The 24,159-nt window shown below is 59.8% G+C and overlaps 3 protein-coding genes across 9 annotated transcripts; 1 reads left to right on the top strand and 2 right to left on the bottom strand.

Moving 5' to 3' along the window:
• Nucleotides 1-7,283: 7,283 nt before the first annotated feature.
• On the bottom strand, nucleotides 7,284-14,018 carry TBC1D10C (TBC1 domain family member 10C). 3 transcript variants are annotated; one of them, XM_005227104.5, is made up of 11 exons: nucleotides 13,476-14,018; nucleotides 13,079-13,282; nucleotides 12,644-12,821; nucleotides 11,833-11,932; nucleotides 11,515-11,622; nucleotides 11,322-11,428; nucleotides 11,008-11,122; nucleotides 10,237-10,302; nucleotides 9,949-10,138; nucleotides 8,246-8,400; nucleotides 7,284-7,973 (listed from the first exon to the last, which is right to left on the bottom strand). In XM_005227104.5, the coding sequence occupies exons 3-11, from the start codon at nucleotides 12,793-12,795 to the stop codon at nucleotides 7,626-7,628; spliced, it is 1,341 nt and encodes a 446-aa protein (XP_005227161.1). In that variant the 5' UTR covers nucleotides 12,796-12,821; nucleotides 13,079-13,282; nucleotides 13,476-14,018; the 3' UTR covers nucleotides 7,284-7,625.
• Nucleotides 14,019-14,106: 88 nt separating this feature from the next.
• PPP1CA (protein phosphatase 1 catalytic subunit alpha) lies at nucleotides 14,107-17,538 on the top strand. The gene is made up of 7 exons (NM_001035316.2): nucleotides 14,107-14,204; nucleotides 14,740-14,871; nucleotides 15,002-15,232; nucleotides 15,865-15,969; nucleotides 16,569-16,792; nucleotides 16,874-17,008; nucleotides 17,088-17,538. Exons 1-7 carry the CDS (start codon nucleotides 14,150-14,152, stop codon nucleotides 17,196-17,198), a joined length of 993 nt encoding a protein of 330 aa, NP_001030393.1. The 5' UTR covers nucleotides 14,107-14,149; the 3' UTR covers nucleotides 17,199-17,538.
• RAD9A (RAD9 checkpoint clamp component A) lies at nucleotides 17,313-23,238 on the bottom strand. Of its 5 annotated transcripts, NM_001435248.1 has the most exons (11): nucleotides 23,108-23,238; nucleotides 22,952-23,022; nucleotides 22,342-22,470; nucleotides 21,781-21,895; nucleotides 21,594-21,693; nucleotides 20,127-20,236; nucleotides 19,901-20,010; nucleotides 19,755-19,819; nucleotides 19,524-19,664; nucleotides 18,547-18,763; nucleotides 17,313-18,253 (listed from the first exon to the last, which is right to left on the bottom strand). In NM_001435248.1, exons 1-11 carry the CDS (start codon nucleotides 23,139-23,141, stop codon nucleotides 18,158-18,160), a joined length of 1,188 nt encoding a protein of 395 aa, NP_001422177.1. In that variant the 5' UTR covers nucleotides 23,142-23,238; the 3' UTR covers nucleotides 17,313-18,157. The 5 variants fall into 5 exon arrangements, 4 of the variants coding, with proteins under 4 accessions (NP_001422177.1, XP_010819354.1, XP_059738760.1 ...); NR_198913.1 differs by having other exon boundaries at nucleotides 19,901-20,236; XM_010821052.4 differs by having other exon boundaries at nucleotides 19,755-20,010.
• Nucleotides 23,239-24,159: the final 921 nt, after the last annotated feature.

The following is a 24,159-nucleotide window of genomic DNA, read 5'->3' as shown; positions in this document are numbered from 1 at the left end:
TTCTCTAGCCTGCCTGACAGGCTTGTCCGGCCACATGTGATTGCTCACAGCCTCCCAACTTTAAACCTTCTAAAAACAGGTTCCTTAGAAAAGTTAGAAAACTATTAGTATAAGTATAATGGGCTGATTAGAAATTGTATTGGTGAAGGGTTTTTCATTTGTTGAGCCAATGTTTGTTGCTAAGTCTCCACATCCCCTGCCCTTACACACATTAATGAATATATAGAAGAAATAAGTATTAACCTTTGATATTAATCACATTAGACCTTAGGCTAAGTACATTCTTTCCTTAACTAAAACCCACTACACCGTCACCCTATAGGAATGTAACTTTATTTGGGTGGTGTCTGTTTTAAGAATAATCACCCCTGGAGAAATAAGTGTCCTGGTTGACTGACTGTTGTCACAAGGAGAGGGTCATAAATTGTCAGCAGGCCCCCCTGGCCAGAAGATGATGTAACACCCCTAAGACCTCTGTATACATTTGTATGAAGCACCTGACTTTGATAAAAGTCAGGACTGCTGACCCCGCGTGACTTTTGCATAACATCTCAGTGTATAAAAGTAGACCATGGAAAATAAAGAATTGGGATCAGTTCCTCGAAATACTGGTCTCCCCATGTCGCTCTCTCACTCTGGTTGAGTCTCCATCTGGAGCGCGGAACCCGCCATGCTTACTAATTATGCCTGGGCTTCTAAGATCCGACTGGGGAGGCCTCAGTGTCTCCTCTCCTTTGGGAGAATGGAAGGACGCCTGCGGCCTATGTAAGTGGTGCAAACTTCTTGTCTTGAAGTTTTATTGGTCTCCTGCGTAGACCAAGCTACTCAGCCTCTTTTCTCCACTGAATTTTCCTACTGAGCTATCCTCATCCTATTACTCTTTATATCTTTGATAAAATATTTAAATAAATAGGTCGCTGATGCCGTCCCCGCTTCGAATACCCTGGATCAGCCGGGGCAGGACCCCGGCACGACCTGGTCAGAGGTAGGGTGCCTGGCAGGCCAGGGAAAGACAGAGTGACAGACAGGGGGACAGACAGGAGACATTTAGAGCCACAGTAAGTCGAAGAGAGAGCCAGGTTCTAACGGACAGCAAGCATCCGAGAGGGTCACAGGTTTAGGGGCTACAGTATAGACAGAGGACAGAGTGGGATAAATAGAGAGACCCACAGTGGAAGAGAGATGCAGAGAGGATAGAGGGGGAGGGAGGGGAGCGGAGGGAAAGTTGGCAGAGACTGGTACCAGGGCTTGCTCCCAGGGGTGGAGTGCCCAGGAGAGCTGGTGGGGCTCACAGTCTGGTGCCTCGCCCTTGGATGGAGTCCTGAACTCCCCAAGCACCACCAACCACAGCTGTCTGCCAAGGAGCACCCTGCCCCATAGCAGATGGCATGCCCAGAAAGGCTCTCTTGAACAAGGGTCCCTGTACATCCCCGGGGTCCCTCCTCACCTCTCCTGGACCCTCCAGAGTAGTGATCACTGGGTAAGATGGCCCCACGAGGGCAGTCACAGTTCTCTGGGACGCCCTCTGCCCCGGTGCGGGGGCAGAAGGGAAGGGGGGGCCAGGCTGGGAGTTCCCGTGGGTCTGAGCACAGGATAGGAAAGGGGGCATCTACACAATCTTCCCTGCCTATCAGCACTCAGGTCCGCTGGATACCCACAGTTACACCCACTATCTCCCCAAGACACACATCCTTACCCCCAGACACACCTGTCCAAACAGCCACAGAAGCACACCGCAAGAGTGTGGCTCACACTCACATGTTCACCCCCAGGAAACACACCCAGAGATTCACACCCTCTCCTCAGGTGTGTCCCCCTAGGTGAATTCCCCGCTCGATCCAGCTCCAGGACCTCGGCACCTCCCCTTTCATCTCCTCCTCCTGTGATATGTGTTTCCGCCTCCCAGGACTGGGTTGAAATGATCACAGCTCCCTGTGCTGGGTGCCCAGGACAGGGAGGCGATTGTTACAGGCCTTCCCCTGCAGACCCTCTCTCCAGAGACCCCCTGGTGGATCCCTAGAGCCTCCCGGGCTGGAGGGGAAGGACTGATGACCCCATGGCATTTGTGGGGGCAAAGACGGCTGCCTCAAGCCCTTTCTACAGCTATAGACAGAGCAGCCTGTGAGGACCACCCCCGACTACCAAAGCAGTAGGGGGAGAAGTGACTTATCTGGAGCCCCCCATCCAGGTTTCCAGGGCTGCTCTGGGCCCCCTGCTCCAGATCTACACTCTGCTCCTCCCTGTGGCTGGCCCAGGCTCCTGGAATGAGGCACGGCCACCCTAGAAGATCCATCCTCTCGCTGCGTGAGTACCCTGAGCTCCACGGAGATCCACAGAAGGGATGAGGGATGAGGGTATGGACATCACCAAAGAGCATGAGTGTTGACACTTAACACGTATTAAAAACCAAAATTCAGCAGCGCACATTTTAAAGATCTTGTCAGCTTTATCCAATGGGCTAACAGAAAGGAGCTCCAAGGAGCTGTACAAAATGAAAAACTTTTATAGGCAGAAGAGGGCAGACACAAAAGTTATACTTAGGCAAAAAAGTGGGTTGGTTATTGCAAGGTCACTTTCTCCTCCTTATTCTTTTGCCCTTGCCCTCAGCAGTGAAAGTGCAGAGTCCTAACCACTGGACTGCCAAGGAATTCCCTGCAAAGTCACTTTGTTTTGGGGGGACAGCAGGAGTGTATCGGTAGATGACCTCACTAGTGCTGGTCAGGTGATTCCTGATTGACTGCTTTAAAAGAAAGAATTTCCAGGAGAGCTGGAACTGTATTGGTGGTGGTGGTTTAGTTGCTAAGTTGCGTTTGACTCTTTCGACCCCACGGACTGTGTAACCTGCCAGGCTCCTCTGTCCACAGGACTTCCCAGGCAAGAATACTGGAGTGGGTTGCCATTTCCTTCTCCAGGGGATCTTCCTGACTCAGGGATTGAGCCTTGGTCTCCTGCATTGCAGGTGGGTTCTTTACCAACTGAGCCAGTGATTGAGTTGCCTCAGTTGGGTGATGGCGGGCTTAGTGTCAGTGACTCCATCTTGGGCCTGCTGTCTTGTTCTTGTTTTTTAACATGTTTTTATTTGCCTCCACCAGTTCTTAGTTGCGGCATGTGGGATCTAGTTCCCTGACCAGGGATCACACCTGGGCCCCTGCATTGGGATCATAGAGTCTTAGCCACTGGACCACCGGGAAGTTCCTGATGTCTTGTTTTTAACACAAGCAGTGCAGCATCTGTTTTCTCATCCTTAAATGGGGATTATGATGCCTCCTTTAGCCCAGGCTTGGCTGGGCATGGGGCGCCTGGCAGAAGGCAATAGTGTTAGCAAGTGTTTTTTGACTTGTCCTAGGCACTATGGAGTGATTTATGTTCCGCATCTCACTTAACCCTACCCCGTAGCCGTTGTGATTCTCTGCCTTTTATAGATGAGGCAGTCAAGGCTCAGAGAGGTGATGTGATTTGCCGAGGGTCACACAGTTGGTGAGGGGCAGGGCTGGGGTCTTCCCTCTGCCAGAGCATATGCACACAGAGCAGCGTGGTTCTGTGCCCACCCCCGGACTGCCCTGGCTGGGCACCAGCTGTGATGGCATCTACCTTGTGGACACAGAGAGGAAAATCAGGGTCAAGCTATGGCAGCCCTGGGACTCGGCGGGGCTGGGGGCAAGCAGGCTGGCAGGGCGGTCTTGCTCTGTCTACGCCAGGAGAGCCTGGAGGTCACCCGAGGCCGAGCTGAGCCAGGTAGGGGCGGGGTGAGGAGAAGCCATGCCTGAGCTACTGCCCAGCTCCACCAGACAGTAATCCCCGTAAAGATGACCCCGGCGGAGCGCTCTGGGGGCTGGGGTCGGAGCTGCTGTTATCCCACTATTTGTAGGAGGAAACGGAGGCTCAGAGAGAGTGAGCCTTTCCTATATGTTGAGGCAGTCCGAACGCGGGTTGGAAAAGAATTTCCAGACACAGAGCATTTCAGAAGGGAGTGAGTCTATTAAGAACAAAGAGCAGAGAGAAAGTGGGCACTGTGAGCGCAGGGGGCCGACCTCCTGACAGAGCAGAGAACGCCGACAGTTTTTGTGGGTTAATAGCCAATTTTTATAGCCTCAAGACAAAGAAAATTCCTGCTGGAAGGTGGGCATTGGTTGGGGTGTCATAGGGTGTTTACTGGAGTGGGCATCTTTGCCAAATTAGGAGTCAGGAAGCTTCTTAGTAATTATCAGGGGTGCTTTTGGCAACGGCTACAAAGGGGCTCAGTCAGCTTCAGAGGTGACCTTTGTTCTGGGCTCCGCTTCTGTGGCCTGGGGACAGGACTCCACACCGAGCAGGACTTTACAGGAAGTCCAAGCTTGACCTCTGGACAGTGTGGGGATGGGGGGACGTTTGGGGTGGGTGGCAGTCGAGATGAGGCCATGCCCCCCAACCACGAGAGATCCGTCTGCCCTTCCACTTCTTTGCTTGCCCCCACATTCCTGTCCCTGTCCCCTGGGCTGACCAGGCAGATGCCAGCCCAGCTTTGGTTCCCACAGGGTGACTGTTCTCGGGTGGGTGCCCTGCCTTCTCGGAGCCCCTTTCCAGGCAGGGGTGTAGGGAGCTGGGGCTGCGTGCAGTTGTGGGGGTTGCTCACTGCACAAAGTTGCTCTGCTGAGCGGTCACTTCCTTGCGGTCCTGAAGGGCTGCATGTACCTGGAGAGGGGACATCTTTTCCTAACTGGCACGCAGGTGCCATAGGGGTAGCGCAGCCCTGTGGGAACAGCATGTGTAAAAGTGTTCACATAAGGAGGGAGTGGTCCTCTTCTGGCCTGATCCCTTGGCCCAGGCTTCCCAGGTTGATAACAGGACCTGCAGAAGGACTGCCCAGAAAATGCTTCTCTGAGTAGATAAGGCCATGACTCAGCCCCAGCTCGAGGGGCCCTGCTGGAGACTGCCTGCCCCAAGGTCTGGATCCGTGGGAATGCCTCGTGGCCTCCCCTCCAGCCTCGGGATGGGTTCTGAGCCCTGGACCAAGGCTGCTATTCCTGCTCCCCTAACCTCTCGGCAGAAGAGCTGAGTGGCGGGAGGCAGGGAGTTCAGGGCGGACCCTATAAACTCCCTGCAGGCCCCCACCTGCCTGCTTCCCTGCCTGAGAGTCCATCAGACTCGGGCTCTAAGCCTAAGGCACGGTCTAGCCGGCCCTGCTTCTCTCTGTGATCCTGGGCTGGACACTCAACCTGGCCGGGTCCCCCTTTCTTTACAGAGGCTCTCAGTGCCACCTGCAGAGACAGGTGTGTGGGTGGATGGGGGGTCTGAGAAAGTGGTCTGTGAACTGCAGGGGAGGACGTTATTATTAAGCTCCAAGTACCCTGGTGGAGGTGCTTCCCAGGAGACACTAGTGGTAAAGAACCCACCTGCCAATGCAGGAGACATAAAAGATGCGGGTTCGATCCCTGGGTCAGGAAGACCCCCTGGAGGAGGGCATGGCAACCCACTCCAGTATTGCTACCTGGAGAATCCCATGGACGGAGGAGCCTGGTAGGCCACAGTCCATGAAGTCAGAAAGGGTCCAAAGAGTCAGACACGACTGAAGCAACTGAGCACCCTGGTGGGGGCTTGGGAGGGAAGGGGGGCTCAGAAAATTTTATTTAACTCACAGGGGCCCAGCTGCTGCCCCACACTCAGAACCAGGGCTGGAGCGAAACTGGGGGAGTGGGTGGGAACAGGAGGGAGAGAGCACCCACAGAGGGTGGCTAGAGGGGGGTGTCAGCCAGGTTCATGGTGGCTGACTGTGGGGGGGTGAGCCTTGAGTCTGCCATAGGCGGCAAAAGAAAGGAAGTTAGTTGTTCAGTCATGTCTGACTCTTTGTGACCCCATGGACTGTAACCCACCAGGCTCCTCTGTCCATGGAATTTTCCAGGCAAGAATACTGGAGTGGGTTGCCATAGGCAGCAAAGCTCGGGCCCAACTGCCTTTCCTCCTGGCAAACTCAGTTTCCGCCCAGGCAAACTTTAGCTCTGTGTCTGGACCTCCATGTGAGTCCCTCCTCCAGACCAAAAGCTCCTTGAAAGTGGGATGGTCTGCCCCTGAACCCGGGACCTGGCCAGTCACATAATAAGCGCCGTAAGAGTATATACACAGAGACTTCCCTGTGGGCCCAGCGGCTAAGACCCTGCGCTCCCAATGCTGAGGGCCCAGGTTTGATCCCCGGTCGGGAAACTAGATCCCACATGCTGCAACTAGAGATCCCTTGCACTGCAAGTAAGACCTGATGCAGCCAAATAAATCAATACTAAAAGGAGGAAAGTATATATAGATCCTGACGCTGGGAAAACACTGAAGGCAGGAGGAGAAGGGGACGACAGAGGATGAGGCAGTTGGATGGTATCAATGACTCGATGGACATGAGTTTGAGCAGACTCAGGGAGATGGTGAAGGACAGGGAAGCCTGGCGTGCTGCAGTCCACAGGGTTGGGCTGCAGAGTCCGACCCGACTTAGCAACTAAACAATAACAACACAGAGGGAGTGTCTTCCTGTGGCCGGGGACTTGTCACCAGCCCGTTTGCAATCAGGGGTCTGAGAGTGCCAACATGTTCCAGCACAGCCATTGAGAAGGGCTGATGGAACACTCCACCATTTAAGACTACAGTCACTTTCTCCGGGTACTCCCGAGCCTGACCGTGCCCCCGCCCTCCACCCTCCACCCTCGGGGGAGGGCACCCGAGGAGGCGGGTCACCGAGACCGCCCTGCAGGGACATGAGCCTGCCTCGGAACCAGCCCCGTTGTCCTGGCAATGGCTCCTGTCCCAGGCACCTCGGGCACCCACGGGGGCAATTAGCGAGTGTGGGAGGGGTTTCCATGGTGGCAGTCCCCAGGGGGTGCGGCTGGGGTTTTGGGAGGGGGCAAGGGCCGGCGGGGCCTTTCTCCTTTGTCCGGGCACACTAGGCCTTTGTTCTCAGCCGGCTCTCTCTGAGGATGGGACCAGGACACGGGGTGGGCAGACTTGGTCTAGAGTGCTCCCACTGCTGGGGGGCTCCTGAAATCAGCAAGGGGAGGGAGCAGAAGAGGAGACAGAGTTCCACATGTGGGCCCAGCGTCCACTGGGGGAGCCCTCCTCCCCCAGGCACAGGAGCCTCACCTGGCCCCAAGAGGCTGGGTGCTGCGGCTTGCCCTTGGTCCCTGTAGCTGGTAAACACCTTCCAGCAGCCAACGGCAGCCTCCATGTGCCTGGGGAGCCGGGGCGGGACTAGGAGGGGTGGGGCCGTGAGGGGAGGGGGCAGCTGGTGGAAGGTTGCGGGTAGAGGGCATTGATCTGACCGCATGCAGGCTTCTGTTCAGACTTTATTCCAGGCCCCTCAGGAGCCTTTTGGGGTCCCCATGGCCCAGCCTGTGCCCTTTCTTGCACACTCCTCCAGTGCGAGCTTGATGCGTGCAAGGGCCCAGGCACTGGGGCAGCCCTGTGGGTGGGGGAGGGCCTGGGTCCCCCAAACCCCACTCTGTACCCTTCCATCCTCCTCAGGCCTGAGGCAGTCCACAGGAAAGGAGCGAGGCATCCAACCCCAGCTGTAAAGTGCGATGCCCACGTCGAGGCTGGCATCCACTGTTCAGGCAGTTGGGATCAGGGGGACCCTGAATCCGTGGTACCCTCAGAAGTGGGACCTACCCTCAGAATCGGGTGTCCAGGAAGGAGGTGGAGCTTCGATGGGACCTGGTGGGGCTCTCGATAGGGGGCCCCCTGGATCGGGTCAGCAGCCCATGGAAAGTCTTGCCTCGGGTCTGGGGCTTGCGCCGGGGCGGCCGGGGCTCCTCTGGGGGCTGTACCACGATGCGGGGCACCTCAGGCCGAGGGCTCCCCCGGGTTCCTGCCAGCTGTTGGGCCTCAAAGATGGCTGGGGCCCCGGGCAGGCGGGCCTGCGGCCTCGGGGGTGGCTCGGATGCCGATGCGGGCAGCTGGGCCAGCTGGGCCTTGATCTCCCGCTGCAGGTCCTGTTCGGACAGGGCCACGCCATGCACCTGCGGGGAGCAGTTGATACTGAGCCCGAGGGAGGGCAGGAAACGATGAGATCCCCGCAGGGCAGGCAGCACACAGCCCCAGGAAGTGGCTGAGGGCTGAGGGGCTGACAGACAAAGAGACAGACTAAGGGAGCCACAAAAAGCCACTTGAGGCCTGGGGTTTCCACATTCTCTGCTGCTCAGAGGACAAGAACGGAGCCCCGTGCTCACTGTCACTACTCCTTCTGGGCCTGTTTCCCCAACTGTGCAGGGGGTGCGCAAGGGGCACCCACCTGGGGCATGAAGACCTCTTCTTGCAGCTGGGCAGGTGGGATGGATCGAAGGGCGCCGAGCGTCTCCAGGAGCCCTGGGCAGGCCAGGCGCTGTTCAGTGGTGCCCAGCGCCAGGCGCACCAGGGTCAGCCCCACGCGGAACAGCACCTTCACACCTGCAGGCCGGTGGGGCTCACTCAGTGTGGGCCAGCTCTCAGCCCGGGCCCGAACCTGTCCTTGGCCAGACTCCTTCCACCCTCCTGCAGCTCTGCTGCCTGGACTGAGAGCAGGTCGGCCATTTGGGGGCACCGGCCAGCAGGTCCCAGCAGCCACGGACACTCGTGGGCAGCGCAGCCTGCCAGGAGCCAAGGGCTGCTGACAGCCTCACACAGGCCTTCTCATTCTGGGCCTCGGCTCCTCGCCCCGTCCAGTGAAGGGCTGGGTGGTGACAAGACAGCCTTTCCAGATCAGACCTGTGAGCTTCTGATTCTACGAAGATTCAAGCCAGAGCTCCTCACCCCTAAGCTAAGAGCACAGGGCACACACGTGTGCATACACACGCAGGCACGCACACGCACATGACTTTGGCCTGCTCCTGGAGCCTCAGAGCCCCTCCCTGGCAGCCTCCGGTCTGCTGAGAAAGGCAGTCGGGGGACCAGTAAGGCCTGGTGACCACTGTGCTGTGTAAAGGGACAACAAGACTACTAACATCGTCACCGTTATCAAAGCGCAAGGGTGCCCCCACGGGGCCCGGCCCGCCCCGCCCCACTCTCGAGGTCCGAGTCTGCAGGGGAGGACAAGCAGACGGTGACTTGGACGTCCGTGGTTAGAACACTAACCCAGTCTGAAGGCACCTGGGCATACAGCGGGTGCTCAGTAGGTGCACTGATGGATTTCTACCATGCAACTGCTGGACAACCCGTATAGAACCGAATCCAACTGTGCCACTGATGGGGGTACGAGGCAGAGCCCCAAAGACCCAGAGTCCAGCTCAGCCTTGCCCCGACTGCCCCCTGCTCTTAGCCTGGCACCTCTCCCCATGCCTGCACCCCTCAAGTCATCCGTGGCTGGGACCCTGAGGACAGGGCCCTGCCTGCCTCTCCTTCTCCACCCAGCTCTGTGTATCTGCCTCTTCTGAGGAGCAGCCGCCAGCATATTTAAACAGCCCTCTTCTGCCGTTCCCCTACGCTCTGGCATGTCCTTTGTTTTATTTTCTTCACGGAACTTATGACAATCTATAAATATCTTGTTAATTTGGTACCGCCGCCTCCCATCCCCACCCCCACCACCACCAGAATGTAGGTCTCACTTACTCAAGTGGCCTTGGCTCCCAGAGCCATGCCTGGCCTGCGAGGGCTCGCATTGAGGGCCCGGGGGCTCCATCTGCTGTGCCCTCACTGTGCCCAGTCCCCAAGCTGTGCCACTGCTATGGTCTCGCCAGCTCCTGCCCCATCGACCTTGGGGAAGCCTCCCTGACTCCAGCCCTCCCCCCATGTGGATGCTGTGCCCTCCCTATGGTGATCTCACTGCTTAGGGCGGGGGCTGCTGTTCCTCCCATTGGTGATACGTGGCCAACAGCGGGTTACCCTCGGCACACCCCAGCACCCAGGCCCCAGATCAGGGTCAGCGGTGGCAGCGGGGCAGAGCGAAGCTGGCACCTCCACTTTCCATGTTCACCAGGCACCCCCTCCTGCCCCCGCCCACCTAGTCGGCCCCCCACTCACCCTCGCTAAGAAAAGCGTCCCAGACACGCAGCACTGTGGGGAAGGGCAGGGAGCGGGCGAAGAGGCACAGGAACCACTCTGGCAGGTACAGCAGGGGCCCGACGCCCACCTTCTGCAGATGCTTGTGCACGCGCGGGAGCAGCCGTCGCAGCAGGGCCATGAACACCTCGGCGTCCAGCCGCACAGCCTCCTGTGGCCACGCCCATCAGCACTACTGCTGGCTTCCCTAGGCTCCCAACCCCACCCAACCCTCCCGCTGTGCCCTCGGGTCCCATCCCTGCCTCTCACCATGTGGGGCCCGTAGTAGCCGGGGAGGTAAACCTCGCAGATCTGGACCAGGCACCAGAAGGCCTCCTGGGGGTGGGTACAGGCCTTGAGTGCCCACCGCAGAGGGGACTGCAAGGCTGGGGGAGGGGGGCACAGGGGAGGGCCTGGACACCATCTGGGGTGATTCTGGAGCCAGGAGCCTGGTCTCAGTGCTGGTGGTGGGGTTGGGGCAGGGGGTGGGTCTTACCTAAAAGCTTCCCGTTGTCTAGAAAGAGGCCTACCAAGGGGTGCAGGAGGTAGAAGTCACAGGGCTCAGAGGGCTGAATTTGAGGGTCGCAGGGTGGGGACTCACTGGTCAAGGGCAGCAGAGGTCCCAAAGTTCAAGTCTTGGGTTCTTGGGGTCATTGGGGTCAGGGATCATGGTCACAGGGTTCAGAATCAAGGTTCATAAGGTCAAGGTGATAACATCCAGACTTTTAGATCATTGGGCCAAAGGTCAGGGGTCAGGGTTCGATGTTCCTGGAATCAAGGTCATTGGGCTTGATGGTCACTGAGGTTGGCAATCATGAGGCCCTGGCTCATTAGGACAGGTCTGCGTGGGACTTGAGGATCCTAGGTCCCAGAGGCCAGGGTTCCAGAGGATGGGGGGGGCGGTCACGGTTCAGGGCACAGGATGCCTTGGTCCCTAGGTCACTAGATTTGGCGGTCCAGGGTCTCAGGTAACTGAAGTCAGAGTTCCTGGGGGTGGGCGTCCGGGTCTGGGGTCCCTGCCGCAGGGCTGAGGGCACTCACCTCTGGGGGCAGGTGCATGAGCAGCACGGCGGCCACAGGGCCCTGGGCCTGGCAGTAGCCCTGCTCCGGCCGGTACAGGGTGTAGGCCTTCAGCACCTGCAGGAGCCCCTGCTGCCTGTGCCAGAAGACCCCATCAGGGGCCAGTCCTCCGGCAGCCCTCCCGCACCCTCTGGTGGCCCCTGCCCAGGCCTCGGCCCCTCAGGGGCCTTGCTGGGTCCTCTGAGATGCAAAGACGTAAAGCCAGGGGCGGGGACTCTGCCAAAGCGCCTGGAGGTGTGGGGGCTGGGGGTCCCTGGGCATCCCCGCCCTCGTACCCGTGACCCTGGGGCGACACAAACATCTCATGCAGTGGGAACTGGCGGTGCAGGTCCCTGCCGATGGTTTCCATCCACTGTGGGTCTCCCGGGGCCTCAGCCAGGTTCTGCACGTGGGCAAGAAGGTGGAGGTGAAGGCCCAGAGGGGTGAAGGGCTAGGGGCGGGGGCTAGGACCCCCGCTGGTCCCCTCACCTGGTAAGTGCCGGGGCTGTTCTTCTGACACACGTGAGCCCCGCACAGAAGGGGCCAACACCGGGCCCGCAGGGCCGAGGGGATGCCTTTCCGGCACTGCATCTTTACCTGTGGGTGAGGCCAGGGCACCCCGTCAGGCCAGCCATGCCAGATACCCCTGCTGCTCTCAGCAGGCCTCAGGCACAATCTGCTATCGGGCAAGAGTCTCCGCAAGGAGCAGGGAGCGAAGGCAAGAGGTGCTGGGACACAGGAGGCTGAATTTTGCCAGGCAGAGGGGGACGAGCCAAGGAGGGCCGCGTGGGACCCTTCTCCCCTCACCTTCTTGTACCGCCGAGACATGGTTTTCTCCCAGTGTGAAGTCATCTCCACCCACTTCATCTCCCGCTGGCGGATGAGGTCTGCAGGAGGGTGACCCGGCCTGGGACACACGACACAGATGTCCAGACACAGGACACCCACGTCCACCACCCTTCCTGCTACCTGGGTGAGCCCAACCCTTGGCCCTGATCTCTGGGAATCTCTGGGGTGGGGAGTGACCTGTCACCCAGGAGTTGCCAGTGGTTGTCATGGGGACAGGAAAGGATGTGGCTCCGATGTGGGCGGAAGCAGGAGATAATGAAGAGGGTGTGTAGGTGTGTGATGGGGGAGGGGCTGGTTGACTGTCCCCCAGGATGGGGACAGACAACTCTTTGGGGAAGTTGAGTAGACAGAGCCCAAGACCTAGAAACCAGGAGTCTTCTCTGAGCCTGATTCTGCCTCTGATCGCGGTGTGACCTCCCTATCTATCTCCCAACTTGTCTCCCTTTCAGCACCTGGGGAAGTGGGGGAACTAGTAGGGGAAGAAGCGTGGGTTCTGTGATTTTGGGATTCCTGGGCCGGACTGAAAGCAGAAGCAGGTTCAGCCCCGCTGGGAACCCTCAGAGACTGGGAGGAAGAGACACACAGGGACCCACCCCCCACAGCCCTGCTAAGCTTAAGATTCCATCTAGAACCCGAGGACAGGTGACACTAGCTGGGTCCCCAGACCCTTCCAGGACCCTTGAGGTTGGGCCTCACTCTAGAATTCAGCTCTCAGCCTCCATCATTAGGCCCAGCACCCTGTATCCCCCCTCATCCCTTCCCCACTTACCCTGGCTCTGCTGCGCTGCCCCCAATGAAGCCATAGCGGTCAGCCTGGCGATACGGGCCGGGCCCGCTTAGCTCTGAGTCGGACCCCAAAGAGCTAGAGTCATCCTGCAGCTCGCCAGGCTGCGCCAGGTCCTCGCCCAGGGCCTGGGCCATGGTGCCACCGACCCCGGTGCGGCAGGCTGCAAGATGTGGGCACAGCCAGTGTGAGCGGGGGTTCCTGGCCAGCCTGGGCCCAGGCCTCAGCCCCAGGACCTGCCCGCCTGGTCAAAGAGGACAGGTTGCAGGGTATCGCACCACACCCCTCCAGTCCCCTCTCCTCTTGTGGGGTGGGGGTGGGGCACAGGCCAAGAGGGGCAGAAAGGCCAGGCCCCCTACCGGAGACCCAGGCCCAGCCCCTGTCCCCAGCAGCCCAGCTTACCTCCCTGCTGCACCTCACCTCCTCCTCTCACTTCCTCCTCAGCCACAGCTTCAGCAACCCGCTGGGGGCCCCTCCCAAGTGCGTAGGGGGGGGTTACCCCTTCCTCTCCAGGGCTCTTCCGGTCTGCCCCAGTGGCCCTGGGCCGTGGGCTCCTCCCACCATCCCGGTGGGCTAGGTGGGTGCAGGCCTAGGTTCTTGTGCTGGGTGTGATGTGGCCAGGACCTGCCAGGGGTAGAGAAGCCACGCTGCCTCCAGATGTGAGGTCACCGGCAAATAAAATACTCAATTCAGGGTTCCAGTGAGTATTACGCTTTATTTAAAGTTACCTCTTTTGTTAATGCTTTCGATAAGTCAAACAGTAAGGCATTACTGCGCTACTCAAAACGCAAGGACGAGGCATTAAAAAATTATGCACCACAGGCATGGGGACAAAAATGAGCTCGGAGTTCAGCGACAGGTGTCTGGGTCTGGTCAGCCGCCCGCAGGCCACAGGGACCCTAGAGGTAAGAGTTCCTCTGTCAATCTGAAGCCAACCCTTGCTTTGAGCCTGTTGCCTTTCCTGCACTTCGTGGACTTAATCTGCACTCTCTGGGGAGACCCAATGAGACATCAATGAGGTCACACCACCTTCCAGCCCGGGACAGAAGTGGGAAGGACTATTGGGCCCTTGAAAGAGAAAAACAACTTCACACTACTTCCGGCCGCACATCCTCGGTGCAAGGGTGGGTAACCCCTCTAGGGCGGAACTAGAGTCGACCTCGCCCCGTGAAGCCCCGCCCCCAGTGCAGGCTCCGCCCCCGCAATCAGATCAGCCCAAGCCCCGCCCCCTGGCCGAGGCCCCGCCTCCCGGGCCGCCGCGGGCCCCGGGCCTGGCGTCCAGTGGAGGCGCTAGAGCGCAGGGGCAGCGGGCGACCGGGCGGGCCGGGGCGGGGCCGGGTGCGGCGGGGCGGGGCGGGCGGCCGAGGAGGCGGGGCGGCGGGCCGGGGCGGGCCCGGGCGGGCGGAAGGAGCACCAGGCCGGAAGGAGGCCGCGGGAGGGCGGGAGCCAGGACAGGGCCCGGAGGTGCTGGGCCAGAGCGGCGGCGCCGCCATGTCCGACAGCGAGAAGCTCAACCTGGACTCTATAATCGGACGCCTGCTGGAAGGTTGGCCGGGGCGGCGAGGGAGGTGGGCGCCCGCCGCGCCCTGGTCCCCTGCACGGCCCGGAAGTGGCGCGCGGGTGGACCTGCCCCTCCCAGGGCCGGCTTCGACTGGGCGGGGACGGGCCGCGAGGTCCCGTGGCCACATCGTCCCCCAACCCCACCCCACCCCACCCCACCCCAATCGTGGCGCGCTGGGAGGTCTGGGGTTGTTCCCCTTGCCAGAGCAGGACCGGAGCGGGGCGGCGCGCAAGGATTGGCCTGGGCTCTTGGCTGAGGGAGAAACCCGAGAAGCCTACTCCCCCAGGAAGGGGTCCTGTGCTATGAGGTTTTGGATGGCCTCTGCACACAGCAGTCCCCTCGCGAGCGCCTTGAGGGCAGTTGGGGGTCCCAGGAGGCTCAGCAGCAACAGCTGCCCCTGGACAAGGCGGGGCCGGGAGGCCCAGGAGCCCCCACCCAGAAGTGCCTGTGGGGTCACCGATGACATTCACCCTGTTCTCGCCTGAGGAACCAGGGTCCTGACGCCTCTTTCCGCCCCCAGTGCAGGGCTCCAGGCCTGGAAAGAATGTACAGCTGACGGAGAACGAGATCCGTGGTCTGTGCCTCAAATCCCGGGAGATTTTCCTGAGCCAGCCCATTCTTCTGGAGCTGGAGGCACCCCTCAAGATCTGCGGTGAGCCCCCAGCCCAGGTCCCCGTGGCCTCCTGAAAGCAGCCTTGCCCCCCACTCCTCCCAAGTTCCTCCTTGGGAGGAGGTTCACGTTTAGGCTGGCCCTAGTGCTGACTTGGTTCCCTGGGTCACAGGTGACATTCATGGCCAGTACTATGATCTTCTGCGGCTGTTCGAGTACGGTGGCTTCCCTCCAGAGAGTAACTACTTGTTCCTGGGGGACTACGTGGACAGGGGCAAGCAGTCTTTGGAGACCATCTGCCTGCTGCTGGCCTATAAGATCAAGTACCCAGAGAACTTCTTCCTGCTCCGTGGGAACCACGAGTGTGCCAGCATCAACCGCATCTACGGCTTCTATGATGAGTGTGAGTGGGCAGAGCATCTGGGGCTGCCCTGGTCCTGAAGGGCTCTCCTTGCCATTCAGTGCAACCCTCGTGTCGACCTGGTGGCTGGGGTGTCAGCGTCTGACAAACACCTGCTAAGCTGAGCGCCGTGAAGGTAGCACCAGCCCATGCCACCCTCCCCTGCCCTCCTAGAGCAGATCCTGGCACTCAGGGACCTGGCCAGTGGCTGCTGACTGAAGGGCTGCCAGGATTCTAAGGCAGGGCCTCACCTGCCGACACTCCCCTCCAGCGCATCCGGAACTTAAGCACTTGGGATGCCTGTTGGGACTGGACTCTGTTAGACAGAAGCCGAGATGAACCAGACCCTGTCTCGACCTGGCCCTGCTCTTGTGCTGGGGGTGGGTACCAACCTTGAGGTCATGCCAGAAGTGGAACTCTGGGGTTCCTGTGGACTCGGCTGCTTTAGAATTCTGTCTGGGAGGCAATGGGGTAGTAGGGGTAGGTGGCGGGGGTTTGGTTTTCTTTTTTGCCTTCCATTCTCTCCTCCTAGCTGTGTCTGAACAACACACAATGTGTCCTGGAAGGCCTGGAGACCCAGGCTGAGGGTGGAGCAGAGAGGCCCTCTGGTGAGCTGTCTCTTTCCCCCTGGACAGGCAAGAGACGCTACAACATCAAACTGTGGAAGACCTTCACTGATTGCTTCAACTGCCTGCCCATCGCTGCCATCGTGGACGAGAAGATCTTCTGTTGCCATGGAGGTGAGCACGGCTCTGGGCGTGTGAATGCTTGGGAAGGATGAGCCTCCCAGGGTGAGCACCCCTGGGACCTTGGGACAGAAGCGTCAGCTGGAAGATGTGCTCCCAGTCAGCAGGAACAGCTCTTCCTGGAATCCTGGTATGGGCAGTACTTCTCCCACGAAGTCCCCCCGTGCCGCAGCATCGGGCTGCACCCGCTGTTGTGTCGTGGCCTCGCCTTCCTGCATGGAGTTTGCTTGTCCCCTTTCTCCAGGGCTTCCCTGGTGGCTCAGGTGGTAAAGAATCTGCCTGCAATGCGGGAGACCCAGGTTTGATTCCTGGGTTGGGACGATCCCCTGAAGAAAGGAATGGCTACCCGCTCCAGCTTTCTTGCCTGGACAGTCCATGGGGTTTCAAAGAGTTGGACACAACTGAGCGACTAACACTTTCTCCAGGGAGCTCTGTGCTCCTTGAAGGGACAGGGACTTGGAAGAGGCAGAAGGTGATGAGTTCTGCCTGTGTAGGCTCCCAGGAATCCTGGAGAGGGTGGAGAGGTGGGGGGCGGAGGCTGATTGGCAAAGGCTGCCTGGAGGAGGAGGTGACCTGCCCCCTGTGCTCTCCAGGGCTGTCCCCAGACCTACAGTCCATGGAGCAGATCCGGCGTATCATGCGGCCCACAGATGTGCCTGACCAGGGCCTGCTCTGTGACCTGCTGTGGTCTGACCCTGACAAGGACGTGCAGGGCTGGGGTGAGAATGACCGCGGCGTCTCCTTTACATTTGGAGCTGAGGTGGTGGCCAAGTTCCTGCACAAGCATGACCTGGACCTCATCTGCCGGGCACACCAGGTGGGCTGGCAGCCCCCATCCGGGTGAGAGCAGGGCTGGCAGCCAGCTCCTGCTGAACTAACCGCCTCCACCCTCGTCCAGGTAGTAGAAGACGGCTATGAGTTCTTTGCCAAGCGGCAGCTGGTGACACTCTTTTCAGCCCCCAACTACTGCGGCGAGTTTGACAATGCAGGTGCCATGATGAGTGTGGACGAGACGCTCATGTGCTCCTTCCAGGTGGGGGTCGGGCTGGGGGCGGACAGGCCGAGGGGCCTATGGCACGGCCCCCTGAGCCTGACCAGTTTTTCTCTTCTAGATCCTCAAGCCCGCTGACAAGAACAAGGGGAAATACGGGCAGTTCAGTGGCCTGAACCCTGGAGGCCGGCCCATCACCCCACCCCGCAACTCCGCCAAAGCCAAGAAATAGCCTCCATGTGCCCGCCCTCTGGCCCAGATGGTGGATTGTACAGAAATCACAGTGGCTACAGGGGGCTCATGCTGGCCCCCAGGCCCACCCATCACGGGGAACACGGAGGCTTGGTGTATTTTTCTCTTTTTTTTATGAACCAATAGCAGCATCCAGTCTCCCAGGGCTCTTCCCGCTTGTACCTACAGCGGCTGCAGGCAGGATCCTGGGGCTAAGGCTGCAGCTCAGGGCAAAGCAGGGCCAGATTGGGGATCTCCAGCCTTGCTTGGCCTCAGGGCTGGCAGCCGGATCCTGGGGCAACCCATCTGGTCTCTTGAATAAAGGTCAAAGCTGGATTCTTGCCATAGCCTCTGTCTCCCTTGTCCCAAACACTGGGCCTGGCAACCCTTCCGCCCAGAGCCACTTGGGAGGCTTGCTGAGCTTGGGGCCCCAGCCAGGAAAACCCCAGCCACATGCCCAGGTCCACAGGAGCCCTTGGAATTTCCAAGCCAGAGCCAGAGAGTTTGGGGAAAGCAAGCAAAACAGTGTGCCAGTCACAGGGGATCCCAGTGGTGCGCTCAGGATTTGAGGGAGGGACAGGTCATGATTGGCAGAAGGTGGATCAGCAGGGGCAGAAGCCCCACAATGATTTCTTTCTTTCTTAGGGTGGTGGGCTTAGAGAAGGCAGTCCTCTAGTTCTGCCCACAGAATTGGATTAAGAGATGAGGAAACTCCCTGCAGAGGGCAGCTCAGCACGGAGACTGGGAACAGACATGATAGATTGAGGGTTGAATAAATGATTGGGGGTTGAAGGGAAACAACAAGACCCAGGCCAGGCAAGGCCCTGGGGGAGGTGGCAGGACCAGTCAGCTCGGCTCCAGCAGGGCGCACCTCTACCACCCACCAAGGAGGAGAGCAGACCTGCCCTGGCTGGCTTTGGGAGAGGGGTGGGGCGGGGCTTCATCGGGCCCAGTCTCGGCTCAGCCTTCGCCCTCACTGTCTTCAGCCAGCACAGGGCTGGGGCCCTGGGGAGAGTGTGCAGGGGCCAGGATGGAGCCAAAGAACAGCGAGCGGAACTGGCGAGAGAACAGAGGAAGCCGGGTGAGCTCGGAGGCTGCTCCCTCCCTCTGCCTCCCACCCCAGCCTCTGCCTCCATGCTTGGTGGTATCTGACTTTGCAACCCCATGGACTAGCCCACCAGGCTTCTCTTTGTCCATGGGGATTCTCCAGGCCAGAATCCTGAAGTGGGTTGCCATGCCCTCCTCCAGGGAATCTTCCCCACCCAGGGACTGAACCCAGGTCTCCTGCATGGCTGGCGGATTCTTTCCATTGGAGCCACCAGTGAAGCCCCTCTGTCTCTCACCCCTACCTTCTTAGGTGGGGGAGTCCCAGGCACTGTGCTGGGCTCCATGTCATCATCTTCCTCCTCTGAGTGGGGGCTGGAGCTACAGGGGCGCTGGAGGCCAGGTGAAAGGGAGATGGAGGGCAGTGCCCGGGAGCCCTCACTGCCCGTGGTGGTTTCCATGGCAATCATGTAAGAGTCCATGTCGTCGACAGCAAAGTCATCCAGGTCTAGGTGGGGCGTGCTACAGGCAGAGACGGTATCAGTGGGGAAGGGGGCGGGGGACAGAGTTAGGGCCCCGCCTGGAGGGCTCAGCCAGTAACCTGCAGGAGCCTAGTAACCATTGGTGACCTCTTGGTTTTATTATTTCCTGATTTGGTGGGAGGGGAAAGGATGGGGGCGGTGTTTTAAGTGGCCGCTTCCGGAAGGGGGTCAACCGTAGAATCCTTTCATCAGAGTTCAGGTAGAGGCCTGAGGGAGGCATCCTGGGGGCCCACTTCAGCTCACTGCGGGAGGGGAGCGGCAAGTCCAGTGAGCTGGGCCACCTGGGGCCCAAGCCCCCACCTTCCCAGGGGACAGGAACTGGAGAGCACTGGGGCCCAGGGACATACTGGGCAGAGGGCCAGGCCAACTTCCTCCACTTAAACTACGCTGGGCCCATCCTCCCCAACCCACCTGCCCTTGCAGCCACCTGCTTCCCCCATCCCAGGCAGCCCCCTGCCTCCCGGCAGCCCTTTTCCCTCCTTGGCTTGGGAGGACGCCTCAGCCAGAGAAGGAAGCCAGCCCGACCTTGGGGACACTTCCCTGGGTCGGGGGATCTCTGAGTACAGCTGACTGGTGAGGCTGAGCCTGCAGGGCTGGAAGCAGTGAGGACTGTAGGGGCTGGGGCTCGACAGGAAGTGGGGATGGGAGGCGCACAGGGTGGGGGCTGCAGACTCTGGAAGCGGCAGGCTGCAGCCTGGGTACACAGAGTGAGAAGGGGGGTGGGCGGGCGCAGCTCTCACCTGTGAGCCTGAGGCCCAGGCTCTGGCCGCTGGAGCTCCTCTTGGGCATGCAGGGTCTGGGGGTGCGAGTCCGACTCTGAGAGTGTGGCTAGGACAAAGTGGCCGTCCAGCAGAGAGTCCTCGATGGCAAAGATGGCTGGCCTGGGCAGGTGACAGATCCAGACGCAGTCAAGGCCCTTTGGCTTCCGGCACCCCAGAGCCTTCCCCTCCCTATCCCAAGGCTGGCCTTACCTGCCCGGGGCATCGAAGTGAATGCTGAGGGACAAGTTGGCTGACTCTGCGAAGCTCAGGAGCCCCTGGCAAGGGAGAAGCAGAGCATGGAGGCTGGGCAGGGAGGAGAGGTGGACGGGGCAGTGAGTGCACGGCAGGAACCTCACCCGGAATTCCTTGAGGCAGAAAGTGATGGCCACCCCTTCCTGGGCCTGCAACTGCTGGAAATCCTCCTCTCCGATGCTCATCTCCGTCACCATGGCTTTGATGGCGCTGTCTGGGGGGGACAGCAACAGGAGGAAGCCGGGCTCTGCCCCCACCAGCCCGTCTCTGCTCTCTGCACCCCCCTAGCCCGTCTCTGCTCTCTGCCCCAGGCCCCATTGGTCCCCTCACCTGCCTCCTCCTCTTGGTAGCTACGCAGGATGACCCTGCGGCCATGGCCAATGCCCAGAGTCACTTCAGCCAGCGCCGGGGGGAAAGGCAGAACAGCCTCCACCAGGACCCTGTGAGGAGGGCACAGCATCACACCCGAGGCTCGATCCCGCCCAGTGGCTTTGCTCTCAGAGGACCGGAGGCGGGACAGCGAGGCACCCCAGCATCCAAAGAGAACCAGGCCAGGCCTCGCATGGCCCCAGGGTGGAGCACGGGGGCAGCAGGACACGGTTGCTGCCTCATCCAAGGTTCCCAGGATGTTGTGGGAGAGTAGTCCTCTTGCACGAGATGGAGGCAGACAAGAACAGGCTCACAGAACGCAGCAGGGAGTTCAGGCGGTTTGTGCTGAACTGAACCAGGCAGGTGGCTCCTGCCCATCCAGGGTTGGGAGACCAGACCCACGCTGTCCACATAAACACCGCCTTACAAAGAGTCCTCAGGTCCCTGTCTAGTAGAGACAGGCTAGTCAATAGTTTCAGGTGAAATAACATCTGGAATTTGCCTCAAAACAACTAGGACAGAAGCTGGTTATCTGCTTTTATATGAATTTGAAATTGTCCATAAGACAAACAGAAACAATCACTCATTTTAAAAGAAAGAAAAATTCTCAAAACCCAGACCACGAATTGATGCTCTTTCTCTACCCAAAGGGATCCTGGGCAGTGCTATTTCAACAGAACTCAGAAAAACAAAGTCAGGGCTCAAAGGGACCTTCAAGTTACCAGGTCCTGCGGCTACCAAAAGCAAAGAAACGTGAGACCTTGGGTTACTTGAGTGCAAGGCACACCCTGCACGTGGGCAGGTGGGAGGGGACCCACTCCTCTCTGGTCTTCTCCAGGGACCTTGGCGTCTGCTAGGCTCCCCATCTCCCAGGCCCCGCACGGCCCCTGTGACTACCCAGAACGGCTCCTCTCCTATAGCTGATTATTCAGGCAGCCCTCCAGGACCGTGACCTCCCTGTCCAGCCGTGGCCTGAGGACCCCTCAGGGCTAGAACCCAGCCGGGTAGGAAGAGAGGCTGCCCTTGAACGGAACTTATCCCAGAAGGATGACCAGATCAGAGAAAGGTTACAAGTCCCGGAGCCACAAAAATTAACGGACCTTCAAAGGCCAGAGGAGACGTGAGGGCAAGCCGGAGACCTGTTCTTTGAAAGAGGAGTCAGAGTGGGGCTGAGTGGTCAGAAAGCCAAGTCAGACTTTGAGGTGGAGAATACAGACTCGGGAGACAGAGAGGAACATGGAACAAGGGAACATCTGGCCCCTCCTCACTCCAGCCTCTGCCCTTAAGCAAACCGGGTTGGATGAACGCTTTGAGGTTCACAGATACCCTGCAGGAAAAACGGAGGAGGTGCCTCCTTAAACTGACTCCTGAGGCCGAAAGAAGGAAGAGAAAAACCTAGGGCTCAGCGTGCAACCAGGGGCTGCTCACCTGGCTGGGGCACGGAGCACATGGGGACACAAGGCTGGGTCGAAGACGGCCTGCAGGGACTCGCAGTCCTGGAAGGACAGGTTGTGAGTCTTCCTCACCCCTGGATGGGCAGACACGGTCTCAGTGGGCTCGCCAACCTCTAATCCCACACCGCAAGGACCCCTGGGTCAGCCAGCTGCTCACTCACCATATTTGCAGTGCAGCTGAACTACCAGGCGGCTGCTCCTGTCATTCAGGGAAATGCAGCACTTCTCCACAGTCTTCTCCAGCATTGCCAGCGAGCGGAAGACAGACAGGAAGGACTAGGCGAGGGAAACACATCCCTCAGCACTGCGCCTCCGCCAACCGGCTCTCACGTCCAGTCCCCTTGGGCTCTGGCCCATCATGGGCTCAGCACTGTCACACCAGGAAAGGACCCCTCACACATGCAGATATCTGCACGCTTCCAGGCCTTCATTCGTGCCCTTACCCTGGTCTGGAATGCCTTCAAAAGACCTGCTTATCTTTCAGGGACCAACCTGAGAGTCATTTACTCCCTGCAGGTCCCTGGCAGATTCAGCTACCCTCTCCATATAACCCGTTACCCCCATGGATGTCTCTACTCGGCCAGGCTCTGCGTTCTGCACCGGATTGCTCCAGTATACATCTCTCCTCCTACAGGCACCTGCTGTGTGCCCCAGAGCAAACTGCACTGCCAGGAGGGTTTCCTGGGGGGAGTGCCCTGCCACTGCTGAGGGACCCACCTCACCTTCATCAGGATCTTACAGCGCAGCTGGTCCTGCCCAGGGGTGGCCGCCTGGTACTGCTGGAAGAAGAGGGGGGCAAAGAGGAAGCAGGCGTAGGCCGAGCGGGAGGAGTTCACGGTCCGGAGGGAGAGCTGGGGCCAGGAAAAGTGGGGAGAAAGATGTGGTCACCAGCAGTGCTGGGCCCAGCCCTCAAGCCAGCTTTTACCCAGGCACTTGCCCCAATGGCTTCTGTTCTACCATCACCTGCAGAAGCCCACCCTTTCCTTTCAGTCATCAAGGATGTCCTCCATGAAGCCTTCCACGAGTCCCCAGTGGACCTCAACGCCGCCGTTTCCACAGCAAGAGCGCGACCCAGCCTTCAGCACCCACGCCTTTTACCTAATCACCCCCATCCACCACCGGGCACTTTAGGGAGGGCAAGGGCTCTCGACTCAGACACTGGCCTGGGAAGATGACAGGGCCCAAAGGGACACCCTAGCAACAGGGGAGGCCCCTGTTAAACTCAGCAAACGTGCCTACCGGGCACCCTGCCTGATGGGGGAGAGACTCGAGCCCCGATCAGGGCTCCCTGTTGGGACTTTCATGCCACTCCCCCATACCCGGTCTCCTCACCCCGTCTTCCAGGGGCTCCAGGTAGAGTTCGTCCCCGATGCGGGACAGGGAGTGGACGGCCTTGCCGAGCACTGCGGGGAGGAGGAGAGAGACAGCGGTTTGCGGGCGCCTCGGGCCATCCCACGTGGTTCCAGCCCCCGGCCGACCCCGACTCACCCTTCACGTTGCTGCCCGTGACAAGACACTTCATGCTGCCCCCAGTGACCGGGATGGGGCGGGCGGCGGGTCCCGGGCCGGACCCCAGCTCAACAATGCCCTCCGGATCTCTCCCGCGGCTCCCGGAGGTTGGGGTTCCTTCCCGCGCACCGCCCCCGGCAGCCCCGCCCCCGCCTCCTGATTGGGCCACAGGCCGGCAGCTCCGTCTCTGGAAAAAGACGCTAGCCGGCTGCGCCGTCACGTGACAGAGGCTGCGCCCGGGGCGGGCCCTGTCACGTGACCCGGGAGCGCCGGGTTTCTCCGTACGGTCCAGGCCCACCCTCGGCCCTCGAGCGCCCCCGGGAAGCCCGGCTGGCAGCCGGCCCCATCGCGGCCGCGCGCCCGAACGCGAGGCGCCCAGAGGGTGTCGAGGAGCCAACAGTGGGCTCGGAATCCGGAGATGTGCGGGCGGGCCTGGCCCAGGTCACTCATTTAGTACGGATTTCCTGGACGTCTGTCGGGCGCCGGGGGGTGCGTACGGGGTCGATGCAAGACCGTCTCACTCCGTCCGGGCGGGCCGGGGACGCGGATAGAAGCAGCAACTGCCAGCTCTGAAAAGATAGTAACGCACCTTGCTACAGGATCCCGGGGTGGGAAGTGACTGCTTGCCGTAGCTTCGACGATCCTTCTTTGATCCCAAAGAACAGAAGCTTCTCCGGACGAAAAGGGGTAGAAGGATTTGGCCGACAGGAGAAGGCGAGAGTCAAGACTCAGCAGCGCGTGGGGCTTTTCCCTCCGTTGGGAGGGAAGTGGGTTTGTGAGAGGAGGGATGGGGGCTGCTGAATGATGAGGGTCACTGATGGAAAGCACTGGAAACATTTTATGAGGATAGACTCCTGCGTCTCTGGCCGTTTGAAAAAGAACAAGGGAGGGTGCCAAAAGAGGGGCTTAGTCAATCCCTAGGTCGGGAAGATCCCCTGGAAGAGGAAATGGCAACCCACTGCAGTGTTCTTGCCCAGAAAATCCCATGGACTGAGGAGTCTGGCGGGCTACCGTCCATGGGGTTGCAAAGG

Source organism: Bos taurus, chromosome 29 (assembly GCF_002263795.3).
Source record: "Bos taurus isolate L1 Dominette 01449 registration number 42190680 breed Hereford chromosome 29, ARS-UCD2.0, whole genome shotgun sequence".
Classification (NCBI taxonomy): domain Eukaryota; kingdom Metazoa; phylum Chordata; class Mammalia; order Artiodactyla; family Bovidae; genus Bos; species Bos taurus.
Note: the sequence above shows the minus strand (reverse complement) of the source record. Positions and strands in the feature narration are given on the sequence as shown.